Raw genomic sequence first — 14260 nt, forward strand, 5'->3', positions numbered from 1 at the left:
ACATAACAGTTCTTTTATAACACCTCTACTAAGAAAACCCAGTAATCTATCAGAAACGCATGCATGTCATTCATGGTAAAAATAATTTAAATAACAAGCACTTTAAAGCCACCTCCACAGGAATTTCTGCCCTTCAGAAAGATCAAAAAATTTTCCTGCCAACCCATTTCAGTACTAAAAGCTTTTCAGGAAATCAACTGCAACCCAGATATACATACATACATATCTTTTAAGCATTCAGTAAATAGTTTCTGATTCACTGAGCACTGATTTGTGTAGAGAAAGAGAAAGAAAAAAGATTACACTACTAATACATCGGTATCTCACGTTCTGCATACCCTACCAAAACTGAAAACCGAGCATTTCATATTCAGCATAGTTTCATCATGTATAAATACTGAGTTTCCTCCTGAAATGCAGAAAAGAATTACTTCAGTCTTTCTCTTCTGTTGTTCAACTGCTATCTCCTCAGACAATGTGATGAGTAACATTTTGAGATGCTGTTTCTTCAAGGAAACTGTAACTACTTCAAAATGAACAGTCTGTGCTAATGTCTTTAAAACAGCAATATAAACAATTTCAACATGAAGAAGTGAGACACTTGAGGTCATCTCAAATCAAATGGTTCCAGTTTTCATCACAGCACGTAAAGGCTGAATTAATGATTAAAACTATTCATGCCTGTGAACAAATAAATTTGAAAGGCAGTTTTCCCACTCATCCATAAATGCAGATGCATCTTTATTAAAACTAGCATTATCCAGATATTTTTAATTTTTAAAAAATTACACTCAAAAATACACAATAAAAGACAGATGAGGTTATGCTGAGATAGGCTCCTAAATAGGAGTAGACTTTAAGGAGTATTTCAGTTGCGCACTGACCTTTAACATTCTGGATATAACCTATACCTGCTTTTGTTTCAGAGAATATTTTATGAATTCCCTCTTCCATCGTCCAGCTATTCTTCAAATACTCTACCCCATACCACATTTTCCCATTCTAAGGGCAGGAAGCTGGAATCCCAGGTTGCAGTCCTAACTATTGAACCCAAAACTTTGCCATTACACACCAAGAGACCAACGATCTGCCCTCAATCTCTGTCTTACAAACATTTTCTTTGGGATGAACGTTGGTGGTTCAAACATCCTAGAAAAAGTTCTAGATAATTACACTGAATATACATAATTAAGTTAAAAAACTTCAGCTGGTGAATTATTCATTATTGCTTAAAAAAAAAAAAAAAAAAAAGAGAGAGAAAGAAAAAAGGAGAAAAGAAAAAAAAGAGAGACCTGGGTAACTTGGGTCATGATGCCTGTTACACAACCTCTTGCCCTGGAGATGATGGACTTGCCTTCGTGCTTTGTGGCTTTCTGCAGCAACTGCCTTCTGCCTACATGAACACTGGTAGAAGTTTACCTATACTTCTAACTCTTCCCTTGAGTTGCTATTCAGACTGCCTTCACCATGACCCTTGTTTCTCAGACTGCTCCCTTACTTTGCCTTAAGGGTTATACTTCTCTTGCTCTTCCCTTAATCCTTAAAGAGTTCTTGCTCTCAGCTTAATCCAATTAGGGCACTGGACTGCTGCTTGACTGCTGATGCTCCTGATTACACTACCTGTAATAAAGATGCCAAAGGCAAACCGTATCTGTGGCTCATAGGGCTAAGGTACATCCATTCTTCCTTCCCTCCTTGTAACATCTTCCATTGTTTTATTTACTTGTTTTGTTTTGCTTTCTGTGGAGGGCCCAGTTTGTCAAATTAAAACCCTGTATCTCACTTAACATGGTGAGGTATAGCAATTCATCTGAGCATCCCTAGTTCTGCCACTGTACAAATAACAGGGAGAAAATCCTGTTCCAAGCTGAGCCACACTGGGTCATGTAATAGTGACTGTACTGAAACACTGACCTGACTTTTCTGCAGAAAAAGATGATAAATTCACTTTTACTCACACACACATGCACAAAGCAGATCACTCTGGCTCCCATTCTTCTCCCTCAAGTGTGCTATCAGCAGTAGAAATTATATTCATTATTGCTACCTGATTTATTAAGCTGCAAAACTAGTGCTATAAAAGCTTATTAATGTGCATTTTACAAATGCAAAGGTTAATCTTAGAGACAGGAAAAAAAGGCTGTAACATCTGAGAGCATTTCAAGCTGTAGCTATTTTGATGAGGTCAGAGATGCAGGCCACTGAGGAAAATAAAGAACCTTTTTATGATGCGTTATATATTATGTTGTTTTCTTTTTCTTCTGAAGGCATATAATTTGAACAAAAAAAACTCATGACTGTGTATACACAAACCCCACATTGCATCTGAAGCACACTTTCAGTATGTTATTTTAATGGAAATGGCCTTGTAACTTCCCCTCTGACATAGCTGAATTCAGTGAGTTGACAAATCAATATCAATTAGCAAGTGCTGTTGTGTTTGCTATGAGAGCCTATAGAGGGAGCGGACAGAAAACCACCACAGTAATCGCATTGATTTCATTTCCCTGATTTAACTAAGGTGATCAGGTTCAACAGAGGTAATGCTTCAGCTGAATTAAAACATACAGTTGGTCTCTTAAGAACATTTGCTGAACCGTAGAGAAGTGAAGCGGCAAAAGACAATGGTATGCAGCTGACAATATACTGTTCTTTATCTTCTACTACAAGGTCTATTAAGCTTTCTTTGGGGAAAAGTTCATTATTTTCCAATTTTTGAATGAGTAAGATGTACAACAGTGCCTTTTTTCTTTCTTTCTTTTTTTTTTTTTTAAGTGGTAGACATATAATTTGAAGCCATTTTAGGGGACAGACGAGGGCATTTTTTATGCAATAATTTTGCATTACTGGGTAATAAAGGCCAGTTATTTTTGTGAGAAAACACGACACTAGCAAAGAAGTGCAATCCAGTCCAAGCCACTCAACAAAGGCTTAGAAAACCGACAGCACAGTGAAAAGGAAGGGTACTGCTGTGACTTCAACACACAATCAGGATTCAGAGCATCTGAAGGTGTTTCTGTTTGATGATGTTTGCAATACCTTATTGATACACTCATTACCCTGCCAGCCACAGGCTCTGACTGTACCTGACAGTATGTTTCTATCACTCTCACCTGCATGGGACTAGCACAGCATTGCCTTACTGTCCAGTGCTGACTTATCTGAAATATTTTAAATGAAATGTTTACTTCCAGAGCTTTTGAACAAAACACCTTCTCAAATATGTGATTTCAAATATATGTCTCCAATACTTACATGCATGGGTATCCACATACATACAGTCACTGAATGTAAGAAGGGCCGTGCATTAACATGATAATCCACTTGCACCTCATAAATCTCGGGGTGAAATGGGATTAACAGCAATTAACACACACTTAAGCCACCTCAGTTGCAACTCAGTCTTATCCACAATCTTAATCTTTCCTCCTGAACACTTTCCTTTGCACAAACATCTTTTGACCATGAAAAAATAAATGTATTTCTATACCAATATTGCGTTCATTCACAAGGTATTTTTTTGTAACGGTCACAGCCATGTGCAATTTAGGTCAGTTGATCTTCACTTTAATGTTTTCACAGAAATATTAAATGGTATCTTGTCAGCATCCAGGATGGGATGGATACCAGGAGGGGCCCCCACTCCTGCAGTGCAACAAAGACACTGTAGGATGCCTGGACTCGGCGTGAAGCCTCCCAACCTGCCCAAACCCTTTCTGACAAGCTGTGATGGTAAAAGAGGGCACGAAGGCAGCAAAGTGTAAAAAAGGAGCAGCCTCAATCACTTTGTGCCATGCTGAGATAAGATTGCTATCCAATGGCCTCGGATTTGGGAAGGACAAAGTAATTTAAAATTGACAAAATAGATGTTCAATAATATGTCTTCTGTCCCACTCTTCTGATTTAGTTACCCTGAACAAGTTTTAGATTTGCCTGTATTTCTTTGTGGCCTCTATTGCATTGCTCACTGCTTCAGAATGAAACCATACCACAAAATGTGTTTGCTTCTCAAAAAACCCAGAAATCAACCCCAAACTAAAAGAATAACAGGACTGAAATAAAGTCATTATTTATACACAACAACACTGAAAAAGGGTACAAATTGTAAAAGGATATCTTTTAATTTGCTGTATCTCAATCAGTGGGGGAAATGGAGGCTGAACTCATACCACATACATTGCAGAGCATAACTATTTTTAACATCCAAAGTAAAATTTTAACTTTTCCTCTCTTCTTTTTTCCCCTCTGCTAAACATGTCAGACTCTCACCTATTTTTCAACTTGCCTGATATCAAATATGCTTTAAATTCACTGTGAAACTTTTATATCTTCAAAAACATGATTTTTTTAAAAATTTTAAACCAGCAAACCAAATAATAAATTGAAAACCTAGTTTAGTGCTGAAGTTTGATAGTGTGATGTATATTTACTCTGTATTAAGACACTTCAGTCTACTCTGTTTTGTGGATTATATTATTTAGTTCATGGAGGTCCAAAAATATACCTCAGAATTTAAATAGGGTTTTTTTGTTGCTCAATTATACTAGGATTCTTAGCTCAACTTGATTACAATGTCATTTGGACCTCTCCTGGTAAAATTGTCTGCCTACCTTCTCTCACATTACAGCTTCTGGAAGTGTTTTTGCCTTGGCTACTTTTAACTTTCTAGGGCATTTTACCTCAACTCATTCAATCTTCTATCTAAAACATATTTGTGAGCAGCAAACACATTCCTGCACAGATTCTTTTCATCTGACTCCTCATGGGAAGCGTTTCGTTTGTTTTTTTGTCTGTCTGATGCTTTGCATTACATAGAAGCTATGTAAGCCATTAAAAAACCCTGAGCTTACGTATTTTTCTGGAGAAAAGTCAAGTGTAGACAGAGCACTAGAGAGTCTAAAATCAAGTGAGCTAACAGTGAAGTTATATGGAAACTAAGCTAGCTAATAAAAGCTCTATGAACAGAAACACGTAAATATTGGTCTGGCTATGCAGCTCAAATTTTTAGAATTGTGAAAAAAATGTACAGGTTTCTAACTTGTGTGCAGCAAACTAAGTTCTAACTTTGGTGCAGCAAAACAAAAGAAGAAACAAGAAAGCAAGAAGTAAACATCATGATGGTAGCTCTTTTAATCCTTTCAACAACACATTTAGACTATCTCAACTTCCTGTATTTGCTCAAAAGAAGGACCTAGCCATATTTTAGAGCAATAATTGATCAATTTCTTGAATTTTCAGTTTCCAGTAAGTGCAACTGTAACAATCTGAACAGTTTGTCAGAGGCAGTGCTTTTTTTTTTTTTCCTTTTTTTTTTTCCTGGAAAATATTCTTAATTAGATGTATTTTTCAAGCAGTTTACCTTCAAAGTGTCCTGAAAAGGATCATGTATTCCTTACCGCACTTAGTATCTTCACCTGTCTCAATTCTCAAATTGGTTCAAGGCATTCTGACCTTTTCATGGTATTTATCTCTGAAACAGACGACAGGGGAGTCTGGACATTGTTACAGTACACCCCTGTCACTACCCATTAGCTTTTAAACCAAATGTCAGATTTTGTTCCCATGCACTCTCTGTCATCAGGCGTAATGTGTTTGTGTTATCCTACCAATCTTCCTAAATTCCTAAGGACATGAAGACATGAAAATTTCTGTCAGGATTACTATAGAAGCAAAAAAAGGAAAAGAAAAAATTCCCATTAAGTACAATGTAGGGCACACTCACATGCCAGAACTGGTCAGACAGTCACTGATAGGATCAGTTCTAAGACCACAGATAATGCTGTGGCTTTACGCTCCCATAACACACTGCCAAAAGCCAATAGGGTTTAATACTACAGTTGTATTATTTCTATCCCATATTCACATTCCCAGAATGACTTGGTTCTACATTTCATTAAACTGCAACATGGTGTTGAAAGCTCTGACCCTCGTCCTCACCAAGCACAGCAAGGCAGAATACCTGCACATACCTGGACCCTGTGCTTACCTCTTTTGGTACAACCAGGTAATATGCAACTAGATTAATTTCACCACAGTATTTCATTGAAAAAACAAATACATCAAGTTAGAATTTCTTTCTCATTTGATAAAAAGAAGTAAATGTTCTTAACAAATTTAACAAAAGCGCAAGGTAGCACTACTAAAACAAGGAAAACTGGGAAAAAACGGTGATCCTTCTACTACACTGTAATCGTCTGTTAACTCATTCACAATTTTTTCAATGGCAAACCACACTTCAGTATCTGCTGTATAAGTAAGTTAATTTCCTAACTTCTATAACTACATGCTGAAGTATGCTTTCTTACTTGCTTTACTACAAACCAACTAAGTACCAGAAGAATACCACCATAAAACATCAATTCCAAAGGCAAAATCACAGGTATCTGTGTGAACCTCCACATCTGGCATTGTTTAGTCTGGAGAGGAGACTCAGGAGACTCTACAGCTGCCTGACAGAGGCTGTAGGCAGGTGGGGGTCGGTCTCTTCTCCCGGATAACAAGCAACAGCACAAGAGGAAATGGCCTCAAGTTACACCAGGGCAGGTTTACATTGGATATTAGGAAAACATGTCTCCACTGGAAGGGTGGTGAAGCATTGGACCAGGCTGCTCAGGGAGCTGGTGGAATGGCCATCCCTGGAAGTATTTCAAAAACACACAGATGTGGTGCTTAGTGACATTGTTTAGCGATGGCCTTGGCAGTCCCGGATTAACAGTTGGACTTGATGATCTCAATGCTCTTTTCCAACCTGAATGATTCTATGATTCTGAATCTTCCTGAAGCCAAGCCGCTTCACTCACTGACATGTGAGGCAAATTAAAAATGCATGATGGAATCTATGCATCATTGCTTTAGCTTCCGTTTGAGGAAAACATTGGTTATTCCCCCCCACTTCAGAAATGCTGCTTCAAAAAATGCTGCCGGTAGTATTTCACTCTTTTTCACATCTTTCATTCATGGTATGTAACTGTAAATTCCATTATGGAAAATGTGAGAGCAGAAGTGGTAAGACTGGGACATCCTGGGAAAAGGATTACCCAAATGAATGCTCTAAATCTACCATCACTAAACAAAACACTTTTAAGGGACAAAACTAAACCCCTGTGCACTCCTGTTAGGGGGAATGACCCCCTAACTGAGCACTGCTTAAAACAGCAGTGAGCTCTAATAGGAAGGAAAAAAAGAAAACTTAAGTAAACAGAGGCTTAAAGAAAACAGCTCACAAGCAGCCTGATGAAAAACCAACTGCATCTAAGGCAGAAGTTTATATCCTGGCACTTAGCACATTGTTTCATTTACAAAGAATCTTGATGCCCTGAATAATGCCATTTTACTTACAGGAAACAAGTTATGAATTCTCAAATTACTTCTCAAAGCAACATGTCAGAGACAAGTAAGTAAAACAGTAAGAAAATAGCTTTTGAAACCTCAGCTGCCTACAACGCAAAACTGTTCCTCTCCCCTCCAAATCCCTGGTGTATCTGGTTTGGATTTTTTGCCCCGTTCTACCCTTGGTTTGAACAAAGGGCATTCTCAGCTGTTGTCCTCATTGCTTTACAGAAATTTAACACTCCTGATTTTCTAAGACATGTATAGGTTAACCAGTTCCTGTCCCTGAAAGAACTCATTTCTCTTAATACTTTTATTTTTCTTTCACGCATCGTAAAGTTCAATGACTGAATTAGAAGGATACTCATGATAAAAAAAGCACAATTACTCCAACGAGGTCTCAAGACTTTCACAACACAGTGGATGCTGTTCTGTGCACCTTGTTGAAGTAGGCACCAAATTAGAGAGATTTCAGACATGAAATGATACTCCTACCCTCAATGCCGCTGTACAGGATTCCCCATTTCCTATTTCACAATGAGAATAACTTTGACTGAACAGCAGCAAACCAAAGAACTGGGAAAAGCCTCTTTTAAATAATACTTCCAATTGACTGCTGATATGCCTCCATAATTTTGTTTCATAAAATCATTTATTTATACGTAGCTATTTGCTTGGATGGTATCTGCCTCCAGCATTGGTGGATTTAATTAAGTGGAAAAGATTACATCATATATTCTACTGAGCGAGCAAGAGGTCCACATGTCAGAAAATCTCACTTTCTAACCTGAACACATTTCAATGTTGTTGCTGCTAGAGAAATAAATGTCACACCACATTCACACCAAGTAATAGCCTCAAATTCACAGCTTCACATATTTCCTCATAAGTTGGAACCAAACTTCAGATTACCATACAACTGGACACACCTTTCCGAACAGGTTTGGGACCTATAATGCAATACTAACAGAAGCTAGAAGTTTCCAGTATTTTCCTTTTCCTGCTGTGAAATGGCTGAACACCTGCTTAATGTGCCCACAGGCAATAATTTGGAACCAATGATGCTGCTTTCAGTTAACATTTCATTTCCTGCTACAGAAGCACATTGCTGTTAGGAATGACCTTCTAGTTGCAGGGATGTGATATTTATTAATTAACAAAACAAGAAAAAGATCCCAAGTCCCTTTGAACTTTTACTTTTTTAAAATGAGAATGTCCTCATAAAGAAGACAGGCTTGCTAAAAAAAACCAACCTAATTCATCTGAGGTTCACTTCACATCTGGTCTTCACTGTTTCATAGCGCTACTAATTATGATCTGTTAACTAAGAAGTGAAAGTGCTGCCATTACTTGTTTGGAAGAAATGGAAACTTCTGGATCAATTACTTGCTCTGGGGTTCAATCAAGAGGTGATCTGGGTGGAGCTGCCAAAGCAAGAGAAATAACAGATTGGGAAAGAAGCACCCAAAACAGCTGATTTCATTCTCCCAAGCATGTGATTTATTGTCAGAGACATGGCTGTTTTGGCTGTTTCACCAGCACTAAGCAGAATATCGAAGTCAGCATTAAACACCTTAATAAACTGTGGAAACGGCCACAGCCTGTTTTGGGTTGTGATGCAGAAAGTCTCACACTGTGTGCTGGCACCCCTTTCTTCATCACCTTGCTGTGCACAGCCCCCCCAGGCCCTTGCTCTCCAGGCTGACACTTCAGCTGGAGAGAGGCAGTGGAAGAAGCAGCTCAGGCCTTGTCTGTACACCGCTGACAACCGCACCACATGCTAGGCTTGGTGCCTGTGCCTCCCCCTCTGCCGCCAGTGTTTTGGAGAACCAGGAACATCTGACTGCCAACCGCCCCAGACAGATGCAGCAAGAAGAGCATCAGCAGCAGTGTCCTTCCCTGGCAGCAAAAGGTCAAGTTGGCTCAGAGTTGGACTAGCCATCTAGAAATAAATGTCTGTATGTTATAGGCCTTTGATTCTTTTTGATTTTTTCCTCTTCACACTTACCATCTTTTACAGAACAAGCAAACAATGCTTGGTTTGGATAACACTTTATTTAGCAGGCATTGCTACTTTCAGCTCTCTCAAAGTTGTATTTAATATCCATGACAAGGACAGACAAAGATCCAAGTACAGAAGTATCCACATCGCTAACGCAGTTAAACTCTTTGGCATCAGAACAAAGATCCAGTCTAGGAGCACTGCGATAGCCTCCAGTACCAGCTGAAATGCAGTCAAGCGAGTTAGGCTTACATCTAAGGATGCACTAGAGAGACGTGTGGGAGCTGCAGTGTATTGGTGTCCCTAGAAGACGGTGACATGCAAGGAGCAGTAGGCATGGATCATCTGGCCCTTATTAACTACATTAATGGCCTGAAAGCCCCTGGGGTGGCATCTTCACAAGCTGCTGGACCAGATCATGCAGACCTGCTGGCTGATGCTGCTTTGCTTCTAACAGGGTGTGAGCGTGTGGAGGAAGAATGTCCTAAAGCATGCTGCACCCAGGCTACTGGGACGCTTGACCATGACTTGCTAGCTTCCACCAGAAGAGCTGACTGGTTGCAGCAGATATCTTTCTGATGTCCTTTAGTGGTCATCTATATCAGTCTTTAGGAAGGAACTATATTCTATCACTCATCTGTCATAAAGCAACTGCTCCATGTTGTATTTTACAGTTCTCAGAGCTCTTAGCTGAAGGGTGGGCGGGGGAGAGGCTAATTAATTTGCCCCCGGTTATGTAATAATGTAGAGGGACAGCCAGTGAGTAAAATGCAAATCTCTGGCTGCCTCCTGTGGAAGTCACTTTAAGACATGGATAATAATCAATCAAAGCCTCCCTTATTATGGACAGGACTCCAAGCAGAGACCCTAATGCACTGATGTACTTCTGACAGAGCAGAGAGCTGCCAGACCAAAAGCTCAAGGCAAAGTTGCACTTTTATCTCCTTGTCTGCCTAATGCAGCTATGCCTTTTTGATCATGCCATCTGGTCCCCCCCTCCTATTTTTTTTTTATTTATTTATTTATTTCTGATTTGTAATACATACTGCAACTGTGCAGGCAGTTTTATTCTGTAAAACTTTTCAACTGTAACCTTTTTCTAAACACACAGAAATGAAGTTTGTAACCAGCTAGAAAATGCTGGAATGATCCCAATTATGATAATTATGCAAGGAAAGATCAATACTAATCCACTCAAAAGCCACTAATTCTCAAACCTTCAGAAATTCTAGTAGCTACATCCAACAGTTTATCATTTTGCAAGCAGCACCATTACTCTGTGCTGACATTTACCCTGAAGAGATACTATGTCAACTGAAAAATAAGGTTATATGAAACCTGCCAGTTTCAGCTTGCATCACTGTCAAGAAACCAAATACAAAGTGTGTTTGCAGAGTGTGACAATCTCTCAGAATCTTAGGAATTAAAACTAGTCCTGCTCCAAAATGTTTGAGAGAGTTTCAGAGCTGAATCAGAAAGTTATGGGGTTGTTTTCATTTAATTTCTGATGTTGAAGAAAATGACTAACTGCCTTTGCTGCCCTCAAAAGATTTAAAGGGTTTTTTTATGACTGTGTGCATCAGAGAATTTATGAAGAATGGCGCATCGTTATTTCTTTGGAAAGTAGCCTCTTCAGCTAACCCTGATGAGTTTGCAAGGAGGAGAAGATAATGTGGGTTATTCAGTTGTCACCTAGGGTATTGCAGGATATGAACCACTTTTTACTGTAAGCTTTCTTCATTGTAGTGAAATAAAGGTCCCGTTTCCTGGAATAAAACTGGAGCTCAAGGTGGCCTCAGGAAGTCTGAGGTCAGTTCACTTTTCAGAAGGCAACACAAACTCTGCCTGTGCTCCTGAACCTGAGAGTCTCTTCTCACAGTCCTGCAAAGGCACTGTGTTGGGTGATGTAAGAACTGGAAGACACCTCTTCTACAATGCAGGGGTGGACCACACTGTGCTTACAGTACTGCTGCGGCCTGACTCTGCTGGGTTTGACCTGAAGTGGTCTAGCACTGTGGCTACATTGTGGCCTCTTCCAAAACACTGCTTGGGATTACATACTTGTCACCAGATGAGAGTCAAGGGCAAGCTCCTTAAAGGTGAAGGTCATTTGGAATAAAGTTATAAAAGAAAAAGGAAACAAAGTGCGTTACTACCTATGCACCTAGCGGTGAAGAGCCTCTTTAGCAGCTCCAGCTCCCTGACTGGCTCCTGAGGCTAGGTACATCAGCTTTTGTAATCTACCCAAAATGTGGACTATCTTGGAGAGTATCATATTTTCATGCCCTTCTGTTAAAACATAGCTACGCATTTTTCTTTTCCTCACAGCTAAGCATATAGGACCTGTTCACATTTTTCTTGAAAATAGTAACACAGAAGGTTAAACGTACTACAGAATGGCTTTAAATATTATACAGAAATTGCATGTGCTCACATGACATCTGAAATTACAGTAACAAATGGAAACATTTTTATTTAAAGGACTACATTTTGCTACATTAACCAAACTGTAGTTCATACATTTGAAGACAGCTAATAAAATACAGTGAGCTGCAGGGATAATTTCTCTCAAGAAAAATCCTTCAGCAAAGGATTATAATTTGCACTATCATTATAGGTTTACAATTTTGCACTATTGCTTCAGATTTCATACTTGTTTTAAGATTAAATACAAAATTAGTAGAAGACTGGCAGTATATTGCTATTTTTCATTTCTTTAATGTATTGTCTCAAAATGCTAATACTGTAATCATGAGGAAAACCAGAATGCACATAATGAATTTTTGTCTAAACTCAAAACATCTGAGCAAGTCCATTCATTATGGTCTACTGAAACCAATAATATTTCATTCAGTTTCTGGTTTTGGATTTCTTACAGTACTTTGTTTTGAAAATGTATCTACAAACCCCATTATATTTTGATACTTATCATGTTTCTACATTGGAAACAAGAGCACATATTGCAGCAAGGCTGTAACTTCTTGATACCGTGAGGCAGGCTGCATTGATCCTACCACTTCCTATTTTTGTATGGTTGTCAAACTTCTTTTATGTTTACGAACACATTCTCTGTAACAAAATTTAACAAGCTAATCAGCCTGTGAACCACTTTTTTTTTTTTTTAACTTAATTTTAAGAAAATGGTGTTGATTTTATTAAATTGTCAGAGGGTAAACTTTATCAAATCGTGACTCTGTAGTAATAATAACTATCATCTGCACTTCTAATGTCAAAGAGGTTAAGTTTGAATTCTCTTGTGTTCCACATGAATGGTGTACAGGATCAAAACAGACTGTAGGAAACTTAACCTAGAGTCCTGGTGATCCCAGCTACAATTTCAATGCATGCAATTTTTTGTTTATCCACATGACTGACATTTTCAACAGCTTCCAAGAGGATAATTTCAAACAAATCTCTCCTCACTGTCATTCTCAACTACAGCCCAGATCTTTTCAGTTGGAGACAACCTGTTAAGACAGTAATATTGCACCACTATCTGACACAATTAGGGAATGGCTGGATGCCAAATATCTTGTGGCTAGGAGAAACAAGCAACTCAAGTATTTTGCCACCCTCACTTTGTCACAGAAGTGCTGCAAAGATGTTCTGTATGCTATTTCACACAGTCGTGCTTCTGGTGGACTTGAGTGCTGACTACGTACTCCTCAGAGCGGCATCCAATTAATTTACTAAAGAAGAGTTAACATCAGTATATATGCTATCAGCACTTAAGTACGCAAGGTTTTTGGTGCTTTGGTTCGGATCTTATTTTTGTGTCGTTTCCTTCCGTGAGCCAAAGTGAATAGCAGAAGGTACAAAAGTTGCAGTATGTGCAGGGGAAGCAGTTTCATACCGACCATAGAGTGTTTTTGTAGCCCATGTATCTCAGGCTAGCATTCAAACAGGAATTTATTTCAACTTTAAAAATGACAGTTGTAATGTGAATAAATAAATGTTTTACCTGTATTCATCCTGCGTAAACCGTGGAATTACTGAAGGCTGAAGTACAGCAATTTCTACAGTAGTGGTGTTAAACTTCACAGGATCCCCATCATCATATGCAATGACCACTAGCTATAAACAATATAGAAAATTACACTCTCAGTATAGGCAAGAACATTTTTTATGTTGGCTTGCAACAATTCTTGCATTTTCAGGGTCTAACAAGTCAGATGAGATTTTCTTTCACTGCAGATCATACCTTGTGTAAGAACAAAACATAGTGAAAAAGGTGACAGCCATCCACAAGTTGAACAATCTGCTAGAAAATTCACAGAAACACAGCAAACTGGAATTCAAATACAACAGTCTGCTGCAAACAACCCCTCCAAAACACACTTCTAGCTTCAAGTACATTTTCCAGGGGATCGGCTTCACATCTAACCACTGACTGTCCTGACTCAGAACTCCAGGATCAATTTCAACTTCTTTAATGGTATGTAGGTCAGTTCTACATTTACACGTTTTTTTTTTTTTATTTAAATGACACCTATAACCGCCAATAAAAGAAAACCAACAGAAAAAGCACTAGGTAAGAATTCAGTGTTGCTGACATTAGTATCTAAAAGCAATGTCTGATATCAAACCAAAAAAAAATTAACATTACCTCGCCTCCCAAAAAAATTATCTTAAGAAAAGAGATCTTCTGTACACTAAAACATGAACAAGGATGTTCTTCAAAGGTGGCCTATTATAAAAGTTTTGCTTATCTGATCTATTCTCATTTCTATTTGTTTAATCTGTGCTTGTCTGCTAGGAAAAATAAGTTCAACTGTTTGCAGCTTTTATGTAAAGGTAAGCTATCTGCTAGCAAAAGGATGAGAGACCAGGCCACTGAAAATGGGGTGGACAGTTTTCCATAGTTTCCCCTCTCTCTAGATTGGTCCTTAGTTCAGGAGGTCACTAGATGAAGCAGGTCAGCACCTCATT

The 14260-nt window shown here is 38.6% G+C and overlaps 1 protein-coding gene across 8 annotated transcripts in view; it reads right to left on the reverse strand.

The window, feature by feature from the left end:
• Positions 1-14260, reverse strand: part of PCDH15 (protocadherin related 15) — a 443438-nt gene that overhangs the window by 80887 nt on the left and 348291 nt on the right. For all 8 annotated transcript variants that reach the window (XM_056352005.1, XM_056352006.1, XM_056352009.1 and 5 more), the window contains one exon: positions 13293-13405. In XM_056352005.1, the coding sequence (XP_056207980.1) occupies positions 13293-13405 (113 nt within the window). The remainder of the gene's footprint in view (positions 1-13292; positions 13406-14260) is intronic.

This window comes from Falco biarmicus, chromosome 9 (assembly GCF_023638135.1).
Source record: "Falco biarmicus isolate bFalBia1 chromosome 9, bFalBia1.pri, whole genome shotgun sequence".
Lineage (NCBI taxonomy): Eukaryota > Metazoa > Chordata > Aves > Falconiformes > Falconidae > Falco > Falco biarmicus.